We start from the raw sequence: 24,294 nt of genomic DNA, 5'->3' as shown, positions 1-24,294 counted from the left end.
TTGGCAGGTAGACTCTGGATATTAGGATCTCCTCGTGGGTGGTTTCTGGTTCCTGGGGGTGAACCAGAAATCCAGCATCCAGCCCATGACCTGTTTTGTGTGAGCAGGGAGAGTCTTCAAGACCCTAGGGACTGACTGTGCCATGAACGTGTCTAGTACAATTCCAGCTGGGTAAAGAACCTGGAGGACCACGTAGTGTTTGAGGCCAGCCTCGTGGTATTATCTGATGGTAACGCCAGGATTGAGCCAGTTGGAGGCAAACTGAAGTTGGTTCACAGGTGGTTATATTTGCTTAGAAGCTTTCCTTTCTCTATTTCAATGAGACCTTTCAGTTTCATCCCATCATATTCTTCGGTGATAATATCTAAGCCCCAGAAATATTTATTCTCATCTCATAGAAGGGACTCCAACACACACTCAACTGTATGCATGAATCGTCAGCCAACATAAAGAATAAATACACAGAATCCTGTCTCGATGAGTTAGGATTGTTTCTGGCATACAAATTTCAGGTAATGTTACAAAGTCAAAATAGTTTCTCAAATCATATCTATTAGCCTTATTTCCTCATTCCAGTTATCCAAGTTATAGAGATTCTGGCAAAATGCTTTCATGACTACTCTTAATAACTCAGGTGGAGTAGAAGAGAATCAAACTCCTTCCCTTTAGTACAGTTTGGACAGGGCTTCCTACCATGAATTTATCTATTCACCTTGTCAGTCATTCCACCTCCAGCTCCAATATTTAGGTGTATTTCTTATACATGTCTATGTAATACAGGAACCAATAAATTATATTCCAAATACTTATGCATTTTTATAATGATCATGTTACTTTATATTAAAACATAGTCTTATAAAATACCCTTAAGTAGCTAGCTTAATTTTCCTTTCTGATACTTCAAGGCAGATTTTAGAAAGTAGCATTAAAATTATGTGTTTTTATAAGCATTCTAAAATGGATATGCTTTTGATTCTTATAGATTTTAAATACATTTATTTTTAATAAATTAAAAAGCTTTCCCTTTTACCATTTTTGCCTTAGATTGTGATTTGTCTTTTAGAGATCACAAAAGACAAAATCTGTAAAAATAAAAGTTATTTTCATCTTTCTGTAAATGTTTATACTTATAATTTATGTCTAAGTACATGAAAGAAAAAACGGCTGATTGAGTTAATAAAATATTACTTTTGCAGGAGAGACGTTAATGATGTGTTTGACATTATTTTTAAGTACATAGTTACACAAACTTACTCTGTAGCAGAAAGTATATATTGATACTCAGAAAATTAGTTCATTATTTTAAAAAAAGCTCCTTTTTGCTTAACTTAATCCTATTTGTATTTAAATATGTATCAGTGTTAAACGATGTTACCTTAAAATTTTAGTGACTGCGGTCTCCTTTTCTAGAAGGTTCCTTGCCCTGATGCTGAAGACAGACTTGCGAAGCTGTAAAATCATGAGTGTGACTTTAGTTTCAGAATGTAAAGGGGAGAGGAAGGAGATATGGGGATATATGTATACGTACAGCTGATTCACTTTGTTATACAGCAGAAACTAACACACCATTGTAAAGCAATTATACTCCAATAAAGATGTTAAAAAAAAAAAAAGAGTGTAAAGGGGAAATATACTGACAAATCATTACACACACAAAACAGATAACACTATGAAAACAATACACATGAATTTTTTCATCATATGATTGATTCTATCATTTAATTTTAATTTCTATCTTTACTTTTATTTGAATAGAACTGCAAACAAGCTTGTGAGGCCACGTGTCACAGCTTTGGGGGCGACACGCTGGCTATGCTCACTGGTAGTAATGTCTCCTTACATCCGAACAGGGTTTTCAGTTTCCAAAGAATTTAATGTTGCAATGACTACTGGACCCTTATTGCTGTCGTTCAGCGTTTAGTAAAATGTTGTCTAATCCACATTACATCTGATTCTGGGACCCAATACTAATCTGAATGATAAGTTTAAGAATTGTTTTGCCTATAGACATAGAGACAAATGAGACAAACTTTCAAGGTTTCTTCCTCCTTGGTGACGATGAAATTAACCCAGGAAAAAGGACTAAGAAAAAAAATCCTGGAGGCTGGCTACAAACCAGAAGATACACTCCGCAGACTCAGCTCTGTCCTGCTTGATAGTTACAGAAGTAAGATTGGTGACAGGTGTACAGGGATCCAGGGTGGGCAGGAAAAGGGCAGAGAAAGAAGAGAGAGACAACACCAGCCTGGGAAGATTCAATAACTAGGAAGTGTAGCTGCAGACCTCAGATACTTGGACAATGTCCCGTTCATTTTGATCAATAGATTAGACTAGATTTCCTGAGCACTTAGTATGATTTTAGTGACTATTGGAGAGTCATGAGATTATCAGTAAAAAGCAGGGTACAGTAGCTAGTAAAATACTAGGTGTTATGCACCATAGAAAAGATAAGGGGGGCTGTAGGGCTCTGGGTCGGGGAGAACTAGGTGTGTCTCAAATAGTTAGCAAAGACTTGATTGAAGAAGAAGTCGTATTGGGCCTTGAAGGATAGTTAGGATTTCTACAAGCGAAGGAAGCAGTGGGTGAAGGACTAAAGCTGGAAATGTGCACAGGGCAGATTAACTTGGCACAAATTACCTGTGCAAGTGCTGAGCTAGGCGGTCCTTTAAGCAAGGAGAATGGAGGAAACACTTTCAAACAAAGTTGAGGGAGGAAAATCAAGCAGCAGACAGAATAACTCTGTATTCAGAAAAAATAGACCATCCAGTTTCTCTTGAACAAGAGATGGGTAACTTGAGGTACAAAGTCACAGAGCTCCAATCTGCAAACAAACCTATAAACGAATGCTATAATGTCAACCCATGTGGCCATATTGCCAGAGCTGGGAAAGAGCTGGTCATCACACCACAGCTGACAACCTACATAGCATCATCACTAGCAAGAGAACTTTCCTATTTCACAGCAAATCTGTAATGAAGGGAAGGATCACTGCACACACTGGCAATTTCCCTCATGCGAGGAGAGGCGGTACACTCTTTTTTTTCCAATAATGAAAACCTGAGCTGGTTTCATTATTCACTAGAACTCTTGGAAGAATAAATTAATGTGTAGATAAGGAAACAAGAGTGGAAGTCATTTTTTTTTTTGAAATTATATTTTCAGGGTAACACACAAAAGGCTGTTTACCATGATTGAATCATGAAACTTTCTTACATCTTCTCTCCTCTGCTGACGAGTGACTTTGTGCGTTGATTGAACCTCCCTGAGGTGACAGCACATCTCCTGAGGAACATTGTTTAGAGTCACTTTGGAGACAGAAGACTCAGCTGAAAGTGCTCACCAGTTATGAAAGGGCCCAGGCTACAGAGGCCCCGGGAAGGCAAGTTTCAGGAGAGAACTGTGGATCCCACACTTGCTTCATCTTCAAAGGACAAAGACAGGCCTTAGCCGTCTTTCCCCTAGTGTAAGGTGATGGTCTGAACTCAATCACCCGGCTTCTGCCCCTGTAATTGGGCAGCTGGCACTTAAAACAGTGTTCTTCACGTTGGGAAAAACCTTTGCAGACACTGGGGACAACATGTGTTGTATTGTTTCCAAATTACTTCTTGCACTGCACATGGTTTCTAAAGGGCTTCCAAATCTCCTTTGTCCTAAACTTGAACCAGGTAAAACAGAATATGCTATTAATCTGTACCAAGGAGTCCTTGAAAACTGCTTTTGTAACTAACAACAGAATAAGTAGAAGAATAAACACCATAATAGAATAACTTCAGTTCAGGTTTGGGATATTCTTGAAAGAAGAAAGGAGATATCTATAGCTATCTATCTACCTAATCTATCTACCTACCTACCTGTATTTGATAGCCTTGATGTGTATTTAGAAACTGTTCTTTCTGCTGGTAAATAAAGAAGGCCTGTAGTGACTATCTAGTTCTCCTATTTCTTTAGTAAAGCTTCGCTCAGATCTTTCAGCCGACAGCACCAGCTACACTGCTCTGCAGTGCCCTCTTCTGGCTCCAGAAGATACTGACAGGACCTGAAATAATGATCAAAGCACTTAAGGAATTACAGCTTATGAAAGGTGTAACTGTTCATTCTGGATATAAACCTATCAGAAATGCAGGACTTAAAAAGAAGGGTATGGGTGACATATTTACATAGCATTTGAATTGAAAAAAATAAAAGATTAGTTGAAAAGCCTCTTTCTTTGGGTGATTTTATATTTGTAAACCTGATACATTCAGCTCCACAAGATAACTGTTCTGTGACTGAATTAATAATCAAAAACAAATACATTAAATTTAAATGTTCAAACAAAACATAAGTGATTTTTTTTTAAGTCTTAAAATTTTAATTTAAAAGATTGTCCCAGAATTGTGCACTTGAACATGGAATTCAAGACCCTGGAAGTTCAAATCGTTTTGCATAGAGTTATCTGTGGTTGAATACATTGGAGCTGAAGGGCATAGCAAAGGAGGGGTCTAGTCAATTTTCTGGCACTGCCTTTAGGTGTTTTAATCTACAGGTTCCTCTTTTTTTCCCCCTTACAGTTGAAGACCCTGGGCCATTTGATCCATAGCTTCCTGGAGCCTGGATTTTGCTAAGTGTACATTCATGGTATAGTTCACCATGTTCTTCTGTCCTCTGTACTTTCTGCAAATTGGCAACTGGATTCTGAGTTTCATCACACTCAGGTTTGATCAGAATGCACATCATGTCTGGTTGTCCCTCTTTTTGTGATGTTAACAGTATTGATATTCGTTGCTTAGATGACTGATTCACCCAGTTTGTAAAATTGTCATTTCTTTTTCATTTATTAGTTGGATTACTTTTATAATGAGGCACCTCCCCACGTGTATTATTTGGTTACTCAGTAGTTCAATTCATAAGGAGAAGGCAAGATACATGCTTGCTTCTTTACCTGTCTATAGGATAGCATTCCCTTCCTGATTCTCTTTTTCTTGTAACTTTTGTAGGGAACTTGACTTTGATGATTTTCGGTTGCTCATTTTCATGCAAAATTTGTTTTCCTGCATTTCCAATATTTCTCTCCTAACTTCAGAGCTTCCTCTTCTGTTAGAATACAGGGATCAAATGTGGCAGCTTGCTTTCTGGGATTTCCTGGCTCTGTTTTCACTCCCCCCCTGACACTACCAATTTTATCTGGATCTGCTCTTTCCTTTATCACTCTTGTTATTTTTGATTCCACTCCTGGATGTTTTTCTTTTTCTTTAATTAATTAATTTATTTTTGGCCACGGGCTTCTCTAGTTGTGGCACATGGGCTTAGTTGAGGTATGTGGGATCTTAGTTCCCTGACCAGGGATTGAACCTGGGCCCCCTGCATTGGGAGCATGCAGTCTTAACCACTGGACTGCCAGGGAAGTCCCCTGGACGTTTTTCTTTAGTGTAGAGGGAAGAGGGTGTTTGCCTGTCCCCAGAAACACTTGATGCCCTGCAGCTAACCTTGGCTTCTTCCCTACAGTACCGTGTGTTATTGACTGAATGTCTGTGTCCCCCCAAAATTCATATGTTGAAGCCCTAACCCCAATGTGATGATATTAGGAGAGGAGCCTTTGGAAGGCAATTAGGTTCAGATGAGGTCATGAGGATAGAGCCCCTAAGAGGCAGCAAGTGTCCTGTTGCTGGCGATCAATAAACTGCTTCATAAAACTTTCCCTTTGCAAAAGAAGTACACATATGTTAAGCATTATTAATGAAATGGAGCAAGTGATGGCATTTTGCAGTGATGCATTTGCCTGAGCTAAGATAAAGCAGTGACAAAAGTTCACAGAAAATAAGACATGTCACACCAAAAGGCATTTAGATTTAATTACAAACGTAATTTGCAAAATGTTTAATTCAGAGAAAAAAATCCGCTTTTATCTTTATTATCTCTTTCTTCCTGCTGTTTTAGTGTTTTGTTGGTTGATATTTTCCTAATTACCTGAGTTGAATACTTGGAAGATTAATGTCAACATTTATTCCTTTATTAAATATGCATTCAAGGCTATGATTTTCCCTCTAAAAATGCCTTTAGCTACTTCTCATAAGTTTGATATATATTATGTTCATTATTTTTCAGTTCTAGATACTTTTTATTTCCATTGTGGTGTCTTCTATACTCCCTCAGTTATTTGGAAGTGGTTTTAAAATGTTTTAATGTGTAGGTGATTTTTGTGGTTGTTATTTGGTTTCTAATTTTATGTTGGTCAAATAATTCCTTCTCTAAGATACTGATTTGGTTTATATTCAGAATTCCTTTGTGGTGTAGTAAGTGGTCATGTTCTATAAATCATTCATGTGTTCTTGAATCAGAATGTATATTCTTTAGTCATTGAATGAAGAATTGTATAAATGGCCATAACATGAAACGGGTAAACTGTATATTTCAAATCCTCTAAATCCTTATTCATTTCCTCGGCTGTTTGATCATGTGTTGAGGTACTATATTACACATTTTAAACTTAATCTTCAAATTAATCTTCATAGGTAGTATTATTATCTCTTTTTTACAGATGGGAAATCTGAGGTTCATAGAAATTAGGTTGTCTAAGGTTACCCAGATAATAAATTGCAGAATTATGATTAGAGTTCTGGATTGTATAGCTTTTCACTACATCATGATGTCTATGTAAAATGTCACAGTACTTTAAAAGTATTTTAAAAAGCAGTATTAAAAAAAAGAAGTATAAAAAAGGAATTTTCCAAGCTATACTGTAATAAAACATTGTCTGCTTGACTTGGAAGATTTGGTTTGAACATATAACATGCTCTTGCTTCTCCCAACGCCTAACACAAAATCTAAACTAGCCAATTTTTTTTCTTCGTTCTATATATCCATAACTGATTTTCAGAATAACAACGCTGAAGCATGAAAAGAGATCAATGACCTTTCTAACCCATTACAGCCAGGATGGTTTATAGGATTTATAGTTTACATTTATTGAATGCTTAAAATCAGGGATCCATCACAACTTTTAGTTAACCAGAACATTAATTCAATTAACTCAATCACCTGGGAGTAACCACAAACCTATCAGGGAATATTAGATTCCTTTGGGATGCTCCATGCTTAGATCTAAAGAACCATCACTCTAGTGACCTTCAAAATGAAGCCATTAATATTTATTTGAGAAAGAAAGCCACAAACATTATAAATATTCAACTAACTTTTCTGATTTGGAGTTGTTAACAATACATTTTTGTTGCTAAGTGGGAAAAAGTTTGAGAGGCCTTATTTTTCTTTTCTCACTTTGAAAATATTAACAGATTGATATTAAGTGGGAGAGAATTTATAAAAACATATGACCATTAAGCCCCAAATCATGGTCCAGTGAACAAGGCTTGATGAATGTCATTTCTGCTGGAAAGGTATAGTGTAATTATTATAACGAGCCACTTTATTGAATAAGTCTCCCACATAAAACACAGTAATTGGAACTGAGCAATTACTTAAAATTACACAGGTTGAAGGTGGTAACTCATTTATCTGTATTTGAATTTTTCATGCACCTGTGGACTGAAAATTAATCCCAAAGTGCATACGACAGATCCTGTGCATGGCAAGATGTTTCCCTAAAATAAACTTTTTGCAGAATTGACATTATGCTTAGAAAGAAAGAATCTTAAAAACGTGATTAGTGTTGGTGGCAGCAAGATTAAAATAGTCCTATTACAATGTATATAAAGGTGAATACCATTGTATTAGTGTGTTAGGAAGGTTTGAAATATGTCTTAGAATGTGACTTTTGTAAAAAGGGAGTTTTAGATGATGGGTCAAGATTTCTGATCTTAAGTTATTTCAACATCATAAATTCTGAATCCTGAGAAAATATCAGGCAGGAAAGTTAAAAAAATATATAAAGATGTACGTGTACAGGCACATGTGCAGACATGTGCACACACACACACACACACCTCCCAAATCTTTACTCTTCCTTTGGGGTCCAGGGCACCCCATACATGTCAGTCCCTGCTCTGCGTGTGAAACATCTTTTTGTCTTTCTGTGAATTCCACTAGATCATAAGCTCCATATGATCCAGGAATAGGATGGTGCATTCCTTGTCCACTACATTTTCCTCCAGTCTAGCACTGTGCAGAGTTCATTTCTGAAATATATTGAAAGAATGAATAAATTTCTTAATATTAAAAGATAGCTCTCTGTGTTCTACCTTTTTTTTTTTTTTTCTTATGAAGTGAATCCTTAAAATAACAGATGTGAAGCAGGTAAAAATTACAAAGGAGGACTGCTTACTTTGAAATGCCTCTATTCACTTGAGATACAGGACAGTCTTGTAAAACTAGAAACTAAATGATTGGAAACTTCATTGGCTTGGCTTTTTGGCACTTGAATTTTATGACTGTGCTTTAGTCACTAATGCTTGTCATTGCAGAGTTGGTCAAATCTCTAACAACTTATATCTCAGCTAAACTAGTATAATAACTGATGAGGCAAAGCATTAGGGGACAACATTATCTTCCATTACAGAAAAATATTAGAGATGTTTATATATAGTGCTAACTGGTAATACAATACAATACATGCTAGGGAGATTTAGATTATATAAGCAAAAAACAAAATGACTTCGTGGTTATAAACAGAAAGACAAAGACTGAAAATCTGCAGAGATTTAAAAAAGATGAGTGGATTTATGATTCTGGGAGAAAAATGCCAGATGCTTTGAACCAAGCAGCTGTTTGTGAATTTAAAATCCATGGTACTCTGATAGTACAAGGAGCAGCTATTGGTCTCCAATTACAATTCAATTGTATTTGAACTTCAGATCCGAAGAACAAGAATGTCAGCAGAAGCACCAACCATTAACATACTGAGACTTAATGGAAAATACAGTTTATAAGTATGACTATACTCAAAGGGGAAGCATGTTTAAAAAGTAGAGCAAAGTGTAAATTTCAAAGACAGGTTTAGCTGCAACCTCAGCTCTCCCAGACCTGTTTTGGAGACGGTACCGAAAACACTTGATCAAAAGCCTTCTATATTGTGTATAAAAGATGCTTAATCCTAGACTGATTTACTTTTGACCCCCAATAAATGTGCACCTAAGGAATGCAAACAAATGACATATAATTCCAAACTAAAAATGATCACACAATTAAATATTCTGAAAAAAAAATCATTGCTAGGGAATTCCTACTCTCGTGTTAGTTGAAAGCAGCAAAATGTGTTTTTAACCCACAACCCAGCACACTGCATATAAAAGTCCTCTAGAAATGATTGTCAAATGAAGGCTGTGCACATAAATGCAGCCATATTTTAATTTGAGCTCACAAACTGTACTGCAAAGATCAATAAAAATGGAAAAACAGTTGTCATTTAAATGATGCATCTCCATTATTACTGTGAATAAGTGGGCAATCAATTATCTACTAAAGCATTTGTATGCTAAAGAGAGAAGTGGTAGGGTTTTCATACTGGGTTTGATGGACACACTTCTTCCCTCCCTGGGACCACACTACTTTGTATCTTTGCGATACAGCTTCTGGTTAGCGGTAGTAACATGTCATCTGCCACTCTTCTCCTAGAGATGTGTCTTGAATGGCACTGCAGAGGTGCTAAGCTATTATTTTAGAAAATTCTTTCAGAAGAGTAAAAGCCCAAAAGATGAAAACAGGCTATTCTCTGTTTTTAAAGTGAGTTAACGTTCATCCTGGAAATTATAGATCAGGCTGAGTAACTTGCTACATGTGGAGTTACTGGAACAAACCATCAAATACTCTATGATTACGTAGAAAATTATAAAATGCTGTATGGCAATCAACAAGGCTTTGTGAACAGTAAACCTTTCCAGAACAATTTAATTTACTTCTTGAGAGGCGAAGACACTAGGTAGGCACGGGGGTTGCAACTGAAATATCATCAAAAATCAGACTAAAAATAATCAGGCTCACGGACAATAAGGAAAATAAATCAGTAACTAATATATTGTGCTCAACTAGACTGTTACATCTGAAGGTGAATTTAAGTAAAAGTAATTTTTCTTCATTGATGAATATGTCTATTTGCTGAATCTGACTTCATGGCATGGTTTAATTAAAGTAACTTTTTTTTTTTTCTTTTTTCTTTGGCTGTGCCGTGTAGCTTGCAGGATCTTAGTTTCTCAACCAGGGATTGACCCCGGGCCCAGGCAGTGAAAGCACCGAGTCGTAACCACTGGACAGTCAGGTAAGTCCCTAAAGTAACTTTTCTTATCTGGTTTGATAGGCACATATCATATGCCATGCCAGGTGCGATGCTAAGCATTTAACATATATTATTTAATTCTCACAACAAACCTTAAAAATAAGAATTATCTCTGTTTATAAATGAGGATTGGAACCTACATCATGTAATCAGTATTACTGGTCTTAATGACTATTCTATTCTGCTTCTCACAATCAGTTACATTAAGGAGATCATGCTGTCCATGTTTTCCACATGCTTCCCTCCCTGCCTGGAGCAATTTGTCCTCTATGGCTCAGTCTTCCTTCTCCTGCAGGAAGGACTTAGGGGGTTCTGTCTCATGCTCCTGTAATAGTTTTTACTTTCATCCATTCACACGTGTTTCTCCCCATTAGACTAAAAAATTCTAAAGGGCATAGTTCACATCTCACTCACTGTTGAATTCCCATAGCCCAGAAGAGTGCCAGACGAATAACAGGTGTTCCATAAATGTTTGTTGAATGACTGAGTGACTGTTGAAGACTTATGGAAATGTAAAGGGTAAACAAAACACAGTAATTACTTTTTTTGTTTTCCTCCTCATTCTGTACACGTGTTAGCTATTAATTATGAAGGCTTACTATGGAACTTTCTATGTGTTTAGCAGAAAAGAGACAGGTAAGAGAGAGAGCAGACATTGCTCTATTGTTGGAGAAATAAATCCTCACTTGTTTATCATATGGGTTCTGATTACTGTTCTGAGAAGTACAGGGATACAAGGGGGTGACTGGGACAGCCCTCATCTCTCCATCTGTCTCATGCCGATGTGACTCTGTGATGGGCCCTCATGTTCCCCAGACACGGCAGATTCTGACCCCAGAAGTGGCTCCCCAGCCAAGACAGCAGGGCAGAAAGACCAGGGAGGTCCGTCAGAGACAGAGAGAGTCCTTAGATCCAACCACAGTGGAAACCTTGACGTTGATGAGATGATTCACTTGAGGACAGAGTGAGCTGCTTTTATTAACAGGGTTACTGGAAAGCCAAGTTCACATCTCAGTTTATGTAAGCACTCTACTTAAGGAATTGAGGGTTTAATTCCAATAACACAGAGGGAAAAAATGAGTAGAAAACCACTGCCCGATTCCCTTCTGCTTGGAAACTAGTAAGACTCCTCTCAAGATCTGCAGGTTTATCCTTTAATCAGGAGGAAAGGGGACCCCTTGAAGATGCCCACGGGGGTGTAGGGGAGTGGAAAGGGAAAGAGACGTGGGTATTGGCACTTGGGAACGCCTTTTCTGTGGGGTTTGGAAGGACACCCCAAGGGAAAAGAGGGACCACACTGTTTGCTGTCTTTTTCCTTTAGGATCTGAGCAAACCACACAATGGCTTTAAAGATGTTACAGTTTTGTTTGCTCATTGCTTACAGAGAAGGACAGGTATCTTAAACTATGTGATAAAGGTAATCAGACAGGGCTATTTTTAAAAAACATGGTCTCTGCAAAGTGAGGTTGCCATGGGAATTCCTTACAGTTGTTCAAAGCCAGGGTAATTACTTGAGAAAATCTTGCCTAACATGTGCTTTTGTGTTTCCACGTTGCTTAATCAAACAACTCCACCTCCACCCCTCCTGGCTTTTGTTGTCAGGTTTTCCCCTTAACTTGTGATGTCCAGGTTCCTGGGGACTCAGTGTTTTCCTTGGCAAGAGAAAAGTGAGTCCCTCTAGTATAGAGGGTGTCAGAAGTTTCCTCCTGACGGGTAGTCGTTAAGAGAAAACTTTTATTTTATTGCTCCTTTGTTCACATTATGAGAAGCACCAAAAGTCAGCCTCTCTTTTTCTTTTGATTTCTTACTACTCTTTGGGGAAAACAGCCTCTGTTTGCAGGGGGCCGGGAGAGTTTCTTCACGCAGAGTGAAGGACCTTGCTGTCCACTTGACAATGACTCGCATTTCCAAAGGCAACTGGGATGTAATAGAAATTTGCAAGTGCTTCCCGAAAAATACTGTATCAGGCGAGCTAACGGTGGTGTGGTCTCTGTTCAGGATTTTTCTCGTGTGTTTGTGTATTTTTGTTTTTAAGTGGCTTTGGGGTTTCTTAAGAAAAATGAAAAAGGCTTGCCATATTTAAAAATACAGATACCAGACTGCTTTCTCCTCGATTCCTACTTCCCTTAAATCCTTACCACTGAAATTCATTGAGTGGAATTCTCTGTTTTGGGTTTCCCTGGCCCAAAGCCCTCAAGGATGACAGATCCTAAGTATTTATGAAGAACGCCAGGAGCTCAAGCTGGAAACTGGATGGTGAAAGGAATTGTTAAGTCTACTTTCCTAGCAGCCTGAGGAAAGTCAAAGGTTTAAGAATGGGTGGCAGCATGGTAAGTCTTTTTTGCTGCTGCCCCAACAGGGTAGCTACTGATGAGATAAAGAGAAACTGTGTTCCCTATGTGCCCCTTTCCAGATGCTGAAGGCTGTAAAAAGATAAACAATATTGTTCTAACTGTAGTTTACCTACATATGGACAATTAGCCTGACGGGGGATGAAGGGCAACTTAACCATGGCTGATCACTGCCCTTGTATAAGACCATGTATTGTGTGTTTGAATCAACTGACTTTATAGATGGGGGACGGCCCGCAGTCTCCAAGAAGTTCTAGTCTCTTTAGAGCTGAGGGACTTGGATCCTGCCCCCAGGATCAATGTTTTTGCTAGTTCATTATATTTTAGGGGATTATGAGAGAGACTCAAGTGTAAGATTACAGAATAAAGCTATAATTGTTATCTTACTTTCAGTTAGTTAAATATAACTGTTACATGAGAATATAAAAAGAAGCCACAAACATAGAAGGATGAAAAGTCCCCTTAGACACACCCCCCATCCCACTCACCTGCCAAGAACCTTTTTATTTATTTTTTCTCACCAATTTCAAAATATTCTGTTCAGGAAATGTGAGAGACATCATCTCCCCTTTTAGAGAGAAAATAAAATTTCACGGACTAAGATTTTAATTTTGTATTTCCAGTGGGATATCGTTACTCGGGATTTAAAAAAGCAAGTTGTGGATTTGCCGGGTTGGGCATCCATGGTATCGACTCTCGGCACTCTTCCTGGAGAGGGCTGGGTGCCACCCGAGCCCAGACTGGGGCTTCACTGCACGCCCTCTGGCTTAAAGTTCTGCCTTTGAAATAAATTTAGAAAATAAGCAATCTGTGTTCTCATGTGTAAAATGCAATTTCAGAATGATTGTCTGAAACCAGGCCATTATCTTCCCACTTGCTTATCCACTAACATAGAAACTTTTTGCTTCTATGCCTTGTGCACAGTATTGCGTGAACATAACTACGGGGAAGGGACGCGACAAGCTTAGTGACAATTCTTTTAGAAGAGTACAGTCTTCTGAAAGTCTTTAAGGAGAGGTAACAGTATTGCGTGTGTGTGCCCCCCTCCACACACATTTCATGATTTTTTTCACTCAAACTTTAAAAGCAAAGGATGATCTCAGTTGAAATCAAATTAGTGGCCTGAAAGATTAAGCAGAACAAATATTTCAAAACACAGAAGAAAAAGAGAGAGAGAACAATCCTAAGAGAATAGTAGGGGGAAAAAAGGGGCAGATGGAAAAGTAATAATTGAACAAATAATAAATGAAAACTTCTTATATTCTTAGTTGGCAAACTGAAAAGACTCCCCAGTTTGGGCAGTTCTGATGATAAAAGACATACAAAGTATATCCTGGTAAAGTTTTTGCACTCCAAGGAGATGTAGAAAGTCTTACAAGCTTCCCAAGAGAAACCAGAAAACCAAACAACCACCAAAGAAAAACCGAATTACTTTCACATGGAAAAAAAAAATGACATTGGCATCAGACTTGTCATCTACAATCTTGGAATCTCTAAAACAGAGGAATAACATCTGTAGATAACTGAAAGAAAAGAAATAAATGAAAATTCTTGAGTGAGAAGAGACACACTACAAAGGAAATCATCATCATCATAATTGAGAACAAAATCACTCAACTACAGCAGAGAAACAAGGAACTGGGGGAGTGATAAAGGGCAGAAGTTCATTTCATTTGGGGAGGAGATGGGAGAAAAGGAGGAGGAGAGGAATAAGTAAAGGTCCTTTACAAGGGTAATCTTTGGAGAATAGGGAGAAACAGAGAATCTTGGAGCATGAAGGAGCTGCTATTTTATTTTCACATGATACTAGAGAAATATGTATTTGATGATAAGCCGTAAAAAAAGTTGGCAACAATTGAAAGGATTAAAATAGAAACTAGGGCTTTCAAAGAGAAATACTCGCAAGTGAATTAGATGCTTTTGCAAACAAACTCTAATGTGTAATCTCTTTCACAAACTCTGCTATTGATCTTTCATTTTCTAACTGTAGAATCTGGGGAAAAAAATTCCCTATCTACTTTTCAAATGATAAAGACATAGGTAAATCAGAACATGAATAAGATAATGTGCCAAGAGATAATTCCTGCCACAGACCTTAGTAAACTCAATAAATGGCAGTTATTTGGACTAATTTTAGAGGAACTTGGCTCTGGTTAGTCTCCCTGGCATAATAACTGGAATAAGTAAGGTCTTCTGCAGAAAGTAATGTACAGGCCACCATTAAACCTGGGCTGAACTTGAGAGCTCAGAGCCCTTCCTTCTGCACGTGAGAAAATGCAGGTTTGGGGAGGCTTTTGATCTATTGGAAGTCACCCGGCTGCCACATGGCATGGCTCAGAAGCTGACCTGTAGAAATGGAAAATTTAAATTAACAAATCTACAAATGTTAGGTTTAGTAATTTCTTCAACCATGAAAATTATTTTTTTCATTATTCTTCTGAGACATTAGATTTCAGGACCCCACCCAGTTACGTGGTTCTTTTTTCTAACATATAGGCTTAAGAAAAATCTGGTTATTTGAGACAGTGATTCTTACTTTTTGGTCAATGTACTTGTCCTCAATCGCAGACCGTTTGGAGTGATCGCAGGATGAGGAAGAGGCGGATGGAAGGCTTCGTAAGAGGCAGCAGGTATCCTGTTGCTGGCGATCAATAAACTGCTTCATAAAACTTTCCCTTTGCAAAAGAAGTACACATTATGTCAAGCACTATTTTTTTTTTGTTTTTGTTTTTGTTTTTGTTTTTTTTTTGTCAAGCACTATTAATGAAATGGAGCAAGGGATGGCATTTTGCAATGATGCATTTGCCTGAGCTAAGATAAAGCAGTGACAAAAGTTCACAGAAAATAAGACATGTCACACCAAGAGGTGTTTAGATTTAATTACACATATAATTTGCAAAATGTTGCATTCAGAGAAAAATTCCTGAATCTTCAGTTATTCCTGTTTTAAAAAAGTCACATCTCTGAAATTACTTTTAAGCAACAATATTCAGTAATTAATGGTATCTTTTGACTCCTATTGTGGTAATAAGATACTTTTTTTCCCCTCTAAGATTTGGAGGAATTAGTTCATCTCTCTGAACTTTCATTTATCACAAGAATCCTTGAGAGATAATTTTACATTTAAAGACTCAAAATAACTCAGAAGAAACTTACTTCATCTGATCTTCAAAGCATGGGGAGAATTCAAATAACGTCTTTTCAAATAATCACTAATCTTGAATCTAATTTACGGCTCTTTTATATATGTCATATTTTTCAGGTTTTAAATTTTGTTTTTTTTTTAAATCAGAATTGCAAATATATTTTGATTTGAATTTTAAATATTATGGCACCACATCCAGTCTCATGCTTTTATAACCTCCCCATAGAATTGTTTTTAAAACTAGTTACATAAAAAATGTCACATTTGATATTATTCTGGTTCTATTTGTAATTTTTGAGCTATAACTGGAAGAATTTCCTTTAATTATTAAAAATAAGCATTTTGAAGCATCTTCAATGCAATTGCTTAACCTGAGGGCAAAAGTGGTAGAAAATCATATTAGTATGAGTGCAAAATGCCATGGTTCTTCTTTTAAAAAATGGAAGACAAATTATATTGCACCCAGACATGGCATTCTAAACAAACGCTGTCACAGTAGTCCGGAAACCTGGCCAGTGGTGCTTTCTCCATTTCCTTGAAAATAAAAGGGCCTCAGAGGCAATTTTATCCTTACATGGTTGAGGGTCAGAGGCCAATGTCTACGCGCATCTTTGTAAGCTGGACCACCTGTGCCAGCTACCTGTGAAGTCAAATCCCCGAGGGGCCATCTCAGGGCGAAGCAGCGGTCAGCAGCCTCCTTGCCCAGGCTAACACACTTGACTCTGCTCTGGATGTATTGCTTAAAGGGGTTAACGGTTTTTAAAACAGAGGAAGACAGAGTAGCAGTATGGATAATAACTTAAAAATAGAAAGAAACCACACCCACATGAGTTTGAAAGGGCTGAATCAGATTTACGATGAATGTTTTACAGTGTATTTGAGATATACAGTTAAAGAAATACTTTAATACCTGATTTTAGGAACTGTAAAATCTGAAGGAAGCTTTGAGATTTTCACCATTTGCGGTCTGTTTGGAAATTTTTCAAAGATTCGAAGTCGCAAAGGGAGCTTTTCTTTGGTGTCTGCGTTTGCTTCACTTTGCTTTAACTAAAGAAAAAAATAGAAAGAAGGGGGGAATCTATAGTAATACAGTCTATCAGAATTTTTGAATCAAAGAACAATGAGTTATTACATGAAGAAACGGTAGATGGCAGTAAAGCCCTATCAAGTATATCTTGGTCTCCTGCCTTACTCTGAGTGTTCAAAGTCTGAGCACAGGGAAAACAAAAAGAAAACTAAACAAAAAACTAAACCAGAAAAAAAAAATTAGAAGAAAAATGTATGTTATTTTATTCCCAAACATAATCCCCTTTTGATACCAAACATAATTTTTTATCATTGACTGACTTATTATCACTAACATATTTAAACACCAAAGTGTTTTATAAATATGTGTGTTAGAATTAGAAATCAAAAGAATGAAAAAAGAAATGAAAATCCTAAGTGGTGATATTTGAATAGGGGAAAATGTCAAGGAAATTGATCATTTAGTCTAGCAGATTCATGAAAGAATAGCTCAAATAGAAACAACACATTTGGTACATAAAGCAAAAGTTCTCTATGTAGTTGTAAAGATGCTTGGGAATTATTCAATTACATGCCATGAAGTATCTGGGAATTGACAAGCAAATGGTTTTATTATTTATTTGTTTATTTATTTATTTATTTCTATAAGTTTGTTTTTATACTTTTACAGTTTAAGTTTCACAGAAGCTGAGGCTTTACATCACAAATGCTGAGCTAAGAGGTCAAAGAGTACTTTAATTCAGGCAGTCTTTCTTGGTGGGGTTATGGAAGCACGTTTCAAAAGGTACCAGCTTCTTACCCCCTATGGGGTATATGCTTCTTTTTTTCTTTTGAAAAATATTTGATATATATTTCTTGATTTATAAAAAGTGTTCACAAACTAATTTTGGAAAAGACAAATTCACAAAATTATACAACTGCTTCAAAATTAATGAAAAGATGCTCAAACACAAATACTTATAGCTACTATAAACACACAAATAAAATTATTACTTTTGCATATCAGATTATCAAAAGTTAAAAAATGTGAGGTTATGGGGAAATGGGAATTTCTGTTAAATGTAAAATGGTACAACTTTTTCAGAAGGTAATGTGATAATATGTTTTAAAATGTTAAAGATGTGTCTACTTTGATCCAGCAATATCATTTTTGAGACTTTATCTTAAGGAAATATTTGAACAAACGGGCAAAGACATAAGTACATGGCAGGGACTTCCCTGGCAGTCCAGTGGTTAAGACTTTGCCTTCCAAAGCAGGCGATATGGGTTCGATCCCTGGTCAGGGAGCTAAGATCCCACATGCCTCGTGACCAAAAATCCAAAACATAAAACAAAAGCAATATTGTAACAAATTCAATAAAGACTTTAAAAATGGTCCACATAAAAAAATCTTAAAAAAAAAAAAAAGTACATGGCAGTTCAATGCTACTCTGTCAGTAATATTAAAAAAATTAGAAATAAACTAATAAACTAAACACTTATCCCCAGTAAGGACTGGCAAAATAAACTATGGTACATTCATGCAAAAAGACTCTATGAAGCTCTTATAATGGATGACATAGATCTATAAATCTTAAATCTTATAATCTGTGTGTGTGTATGTGTGTGTGTATATGTGTCCTTAAAAAATAGATAATATAGAAGAGTACATATTATGAGACCTCATCATTTATATATAACAAATCTGGAAGGATATATTCCAACTGGTAATAGTGGTTATTTCTAGGGGAAAAGAAGCAGAATTATGAAATTAGTTTTCTCTGGTTTGCTCAAATTACTTAAAATTAACATATATTAGCATATATTATGAGAAAACATATTAAAGATATTTCCATAGCATTAGTTCCATAATTACCTCATTAGTTATCAGAAAGTTGCAATTTATAGAGATAATGAAATATATCTTTAAAGACTTACTTGAGGCATAAAGTACATTAGCTTATTTTATGAAAATAATATTTTAAAATATTAAAATAACCAATGTTATTTTAGTTAAATACGCAACTTTAAATATTTATTATTCTTGGGACTGGTCAACGCATCTCTATTACAGTATGACAAAATATCCCCTAAATATCATAACAAGGGGGTATATGCTTTTACTTTATTTTTTTAAATTAATTTTTATTGGAGTATAGCTGTTTTACAACACTGTGTTAGTTTCTGCTGTACAGCAAAGTGAATCAGTTATATGTAAACATATATCTCCTCTTTTTTGGATTTCCTTCCCATTTAGATCACCAAAGAGCACTGAGTAGAGTTCCCTGTGCTATACAGTCTGTTCTCATTAGTTATCTATTTTATACATTGTAGTGTATACATGTCAATCCCAATCTCCCAATTCATCCCCCCTCTTCCCTCCCGCCCAGTATCCATACGTTTGTTCTCTACATCTGTGTCTCTATTTCTTATGCTTTTACTTTATAATGACAATCTGTCCTGGATTTGTGGAAAGGTGAGCATGAGAGGCCAAGGAAGCTTTTATAATGAGAAGAGAGGTGGCAGCTCTTCCCTCCTACCATGTGGGGATATTCAAACTGGCCAGAGAGAACATGAGCATTTTGGGGGAACATCCCAAGTTCAATACAATATATGGCTCAGTTGTCCAACTGGTTGTGAGCCCATAGTGAGATTCTACATCCTGATTCCTAGTTCAGGAAACTTGCCTTTTTTTCTTACTCTACTATAGAAACTTACATTTTGGTTTTATACGTTTTGTTCTTATATAATATGAACATTTACCTTAGCCATCTGTATATCTTATATAGCTTTGTGAGTCATCCTTGACTTTCTGTCTTTGGTGGTATCTCATTTCGGGAAGGGGCCACCATTGTTCACCACCTTCCTCCCCTCTCCCCCTGAGAGGAACACTGACCACAGTGCATTCTCAATAATTTGATGGTTACGATGACAACAGTGATAAAGAATTAGCTCCCAAAGGCACAGAACAAAAACTGTGAGTATTTCCAGGAGACGCAGGCAATTAGAAAAATGGCTCCACATATAAAGAGATTCATGAGGAAGAGACTTATTTTCCAAAAGTTTATTGCCACAACTAGTAGAAAAGTATTTGTAGTGGTAAGTAGAGCACACAGCGGGAAAAAAAAGCAGTTAATATGTTGTCAGACCAAAGAGAAAGGCAATTATAAAGGGGCAAAGACAGGCTGAGAAGACAGAGCATAAATGAGGTATTTAATTCATGTGTCTGATGACTCATTTATTGATACACCGATGCAGTCACTTATAAATCAAATCCCGCAGGCCAGGACTTAGCAGGTTCCGTGCTAGGTTCTGGGGATATAAAAATAACTGAGGCACAGTATTTGCCCTCACGGAACCCACATTATAATGGATAGATAGTTATATAAACAGATAATGACAATAAAATGTAATAGCTATTCTAGCTGAGATACAAACAAAGTGATGTGAACACAAGGTGAGGAGCAAAGAGAGAAATTAGAAAAAAAAGAAGAAGGAGGTGCTGCTTCTCCTTCCAGAGACTTCTTGGGCAGTGGAATTGCTACACATGATTACGTGAGTCAACACTGGGGCTGTAGGCCTGGCGGGACTGGTATGTATATTTTATGAGAATTAAATGTCTTCAAAGAGACACAAGGGCAGATGGTATATTAACCAGGACATGCCATCAAAACAAAAACACGGAGCTCTTTCCTAAAAACTGCTCAGCTGGCCCATTCTCTGGATCCCCACCATGCTTCCCTGGTCAGAGACATCCCCTGGCTCATGCCCTCCCTCCCACGGTCTCCTCATCCGGTTTGGCTCCTTCAAATCTATCCCGCATCTGGGTCATAGTAACCTTCTCACTTTCTGGCTTAAACCCTTCAGTGGGGGTCCACTGCTCTCGAAAAAAACCGTCAACCTTTAGGTTTTAACACCTAATTCTGTGTTACCTGTTCCTACCACCTGTCCAGCCTCACCTGGCCCTGTGCCCACACCACGTTCCAGTCATGCCCACCTCTTTCAGCTCTTCACAAGTGTCCAGGCCTCTGCCCCAGAGCCTTTGTCGCCCTGGCCCCTCTGCTGGGATCTCCTCTCCTCCCCTTTCTCTCTTGTTCTTCATGAACTTCCACCTGCTTTTCTGATTTCAGTTCCACCAGACGTCCCTCCGAGAAGCTTCCTCTCATCAACAAGGTCTTCCTCTCACGAGCTCACAGCATACTGGGTTGAACCAAATGAAGTCGCCATGTTTGTGTAGGTCAAAGCCGTCAAAATGGGCAATTTCTTATGGTTCCACCTAACACTCACTGTACTAGGTTCCTAGGACTGTTGTTAACAAATCATTATAAGATCAGTAGCTTAAAACACAAAAATTGATTCTCTCGGTGTTCTGGAGGCCAGAAGTGCTAAATCAGGGTACCAGCAACGCCACATTCTCTCTGAAAGCTCTAGGGAAAAATCCTTCCTTCACTCTTCTCAGCTTCTCAGCAGTCCTTGTTGTTCCTTGGTCTCTGTCATTGCTTAGCCCTCTTCCCTGTGTGTTTCTCTGTCTCTCTATCTGAATCTCCCTCTCTTTTCTCTTACAAAGACACCAATTATTGAAATTAGGGCTTGCCCTAAAGCAGTATGATCTTAACTGATGACAATTGAGAAAATCTAATTTCCAAATGAGGTCCCATTCTGAGGTTCCTGGTGGACCTCGATTTTGGGGGGACACTATGAAACCCACTACATAGAGCATTATTTGAACTTATAGTGTATGACCACTTGAACTCTATATCTGTTCTTCCTGAGACTGTAAACTCTTGGAGGACACGGATCGTGTGGGAATTTTCCACTATTCCGTATCCGGGGCCACAATATTTGACACAAAGTAAGTTAAACAAATATTTGTGGAATAAGTAATTATACAGATCAGATGGCAGAACTAAACTCTCCAGCAGATAACTGGGAAATAAAAGAAAGGATTTTAGGTATCTTCTAAAGGATGGAGAGACAAGCAGAAAATATCTGTTTCCCAATTGAATAAATTTGTTGGTGTGAAATATCGGTGTCCCTAGATTCACAGAATAAAATAAAATTATACTCTGTGATATTTAACCTGAACATATGTCTGCCACTGATGAACAGACGAATGTTTAGAATAAGTTTACACGTAATATTTTGTAACATTTAATCAACGATCCTAGAATATAGTGTTTAACAGATGTAGGTTACCAGTATTAAAAAATAATCCCCATGCCTATATGTTTTTAAAATGGAACTCATCTCATTCTAACTTGTATTAGAGTTATTTATCCTCCCCAAAGCTTGTAAGCTCCTTAAGGGCAAGATTCCACTTTTATTTTTTTAATTTTTATTTATTTATTTATGGCTGTGTTGGGTCTTCGTTTCCGTGCGAGGGCTTTCTCTAGTTGCGGCAAGCGGGGGCCACCCTTCATCGCGGTGCGCGGGCCTCTCACTGTCGCGGCCTCTCTTGTTGCGGAGCACAGGCTCCAGACGCGCAGGCTCAGTAGTTGTGGCTCACGGGCCTAGTTGCTCCGCGGCATGTGGGATCTTTCCAGACCAGGGCCCGAACCCGTGTCCCCTGCATTGGCAGGCGGATTCTCAACCACTGCGCCATCAGGGAAGCCCCAAGATTCCACTTTTAATTTACTTTTATCGCACCTTTTAGTGAGTAGAATTATAGTAACTGTTTGTGACTAAATGGATCTGAACTCAGCATGAGTTGATCACTGCACCGTAAAACTGCAAAGAGCAGGTGAGAAGCTCTTTCGATGGCTCGGAAGGCTCTTCAGGATCCTGCAATCCGTCCTCTTGACTGTCAGGCACTGCTGCCCCGTAGATGTGCCAAATGGGGCAATTAAAATAGAGAAAGGTGAGTGGCTGCTGGAATGGCAGATATGTCCACTTTCACTGCCGAGGCACTGACGCGAATCTTCTACCCATGGGAAGGGGTCTCTTTCCGAACACCAGTGCTCTTTCGGTTGTTCCCAGATAAGCAGCATCAACGAGGGATGAACATCGGCCGGGCAAATCCTCTCCTGGGTGTATACCTCCCGGACATGTGTGCACGCCCAGCACAACTACACCCTCCCAAGCCCACAGCAGTGCCACCTGTAAGAGTCCCAAACTTAAACTCTTCAAGTGCCCATCAGCCCCTGAATGGAAGAGCAAACTGTGGTCCATTGAAACATCTGAGTCAACGAACAACATCCAAGCACAAAACTTGGGTGAATTTCCCAATAGAATATTGAGTAAAGGAAGCCAGACAAAACAAAAGAGTACGGACTGAATGATTCCATTTATATAAAGTTAAAACACAGGCAGCACGAGTCTATCTGCTTGGTCCCAGGAGAGCGTTTACCCTGGGGTGAGGGGGAAGCATGATGACTGGACAGGTGTACGGGGAGGGGCTTCTAAGGTACAGTCAATATTTCTTGAGCTGGGCACTGGTGGGGGTTCAGTTTGTAAAAATTCAGCAAAATGCCTCTTTCTGTAAGTATATTATAGTTTAGTAAAAAGTTTTCTTTTTTTTTTTAAGGGCAGATGATGCATTTGAGCACAATCATTTAATTCTTACTTCACCGCTATTAACCTCCATAACCTTCACCATTGCTTCTTCCCCAGCCCACGATCATGACTGAGCTACAAAAAGAGAAGAAAAGAAGAAAGCGCAAGGTGGGATTAGAGAGTGTGTGTGTGTCGAGGGGGTGAGCGGTGGTGGGGGATCAGGAAGCCAGGATAAATGGAAGTACTTCATGGTACTTTGAAGCCACTATAAAGTTTCCTTAATATGTGATAAAATGGTATTCTAGCTTTTATCCAAATTCTTTCCCCTTCTGCATGTAAGCACAGATTTTCCAAGATTAAATTTACTTTGATGCAAGTGAGGGAATAACATGGATTATATTGGATATACTGGATAATAATTTAAGATCATTATACTATATCACAAAAGCTGACCTTCTAACATATAGTAATTGTAATCGTAAATTTCCACTTAAAAATTATTTCAAAGGTTATGATTCCTGAATGGAAGAAAAGTAGCACAGAGAATCCCAAGATTTTATTCTTTTTATTGAAAAACCTAATGTAAAGAACAGTCCGAAGGAAGGAGGTTATAAAGGCTTCAACTGAGCGTGAAGTCTGGCTGTAGCAGATAGATCAGATGATAGCTTTGCAACTGACTCACATGGTTTTAAAAAAAAAAAAATTGCAAAAAGGAAATTAGAATCAAAGGAAAAATGTCAAACCTTGAGCTTTAAAAAATATAAATCATCTCAGCTCAGTGCTATTCTATGGCTCAGCATCTGTCTTGCTGAGATATCATTACACATTGGGTGGCTGAAAGCCTTTTCCTTTACTTGTGCTTCTCAAGAGAGTTGGGAGTAATTGGTCTGCACGACACATACCCCGTTCTGCCTCATTGCTTAAATCTGCCATATTTCAGCCTGGGTTTTCTTCTGTTAAAATATTCAACAATTATTCAGTTTCAGTTCCTTTCTGAATGCTGCAACAAATAACTGAATTGAAGGATTACCTTAAATAAATTTTTTTGGTAATTTTTGTGTGATTTTCTAAAAGAAAACCATTTAAAAAGCATTCAG

The 24,294-nt window shown here is 37.8% G+C and overlaps 1 protein-coding gene across 1 annotated transcript in view; it reads right to left on the bottom strand.

Annotated features, from left to right (window-relative positions):
• Positions 1-24,294, bottom strand: part of NALCN (sodium leak channel, non-selective) — a 272,041-nt gene that overhangs the window by 62,729 nt on the left and 185,018 nt on the right. Inside the window, 3 exon segments of the mRNA XM_061170618.1 lie at positions 1,376-1,449; positions 15,092-15,230; positions 16,611-16,747. Of these exon segments, the coding sequence (XP_061026601.1) occupies positions 1,376-1,449; positions 15,092-15,230; positions 16,611-16,747 (350 nt within the window).

This window comes from Eubalaena glacialis, chromosome 16, assembly GCF_028564815.1.
Source record: "Eubalaena glacialis isolate mEubGla1 chromosome 16, mEubGla1.1.hap2.+ XY, whole genome shotgun sequence".
Lineage (NCBI taxonomy): Eukaryota > Metazoa > Chordata > Mammalia > Artiodactyla > Balaenidae > Eubalaena > Eubalaena glacialis.
This window is presented reverse-complemented; position numbering and strand designations above follow the sequence as displayed.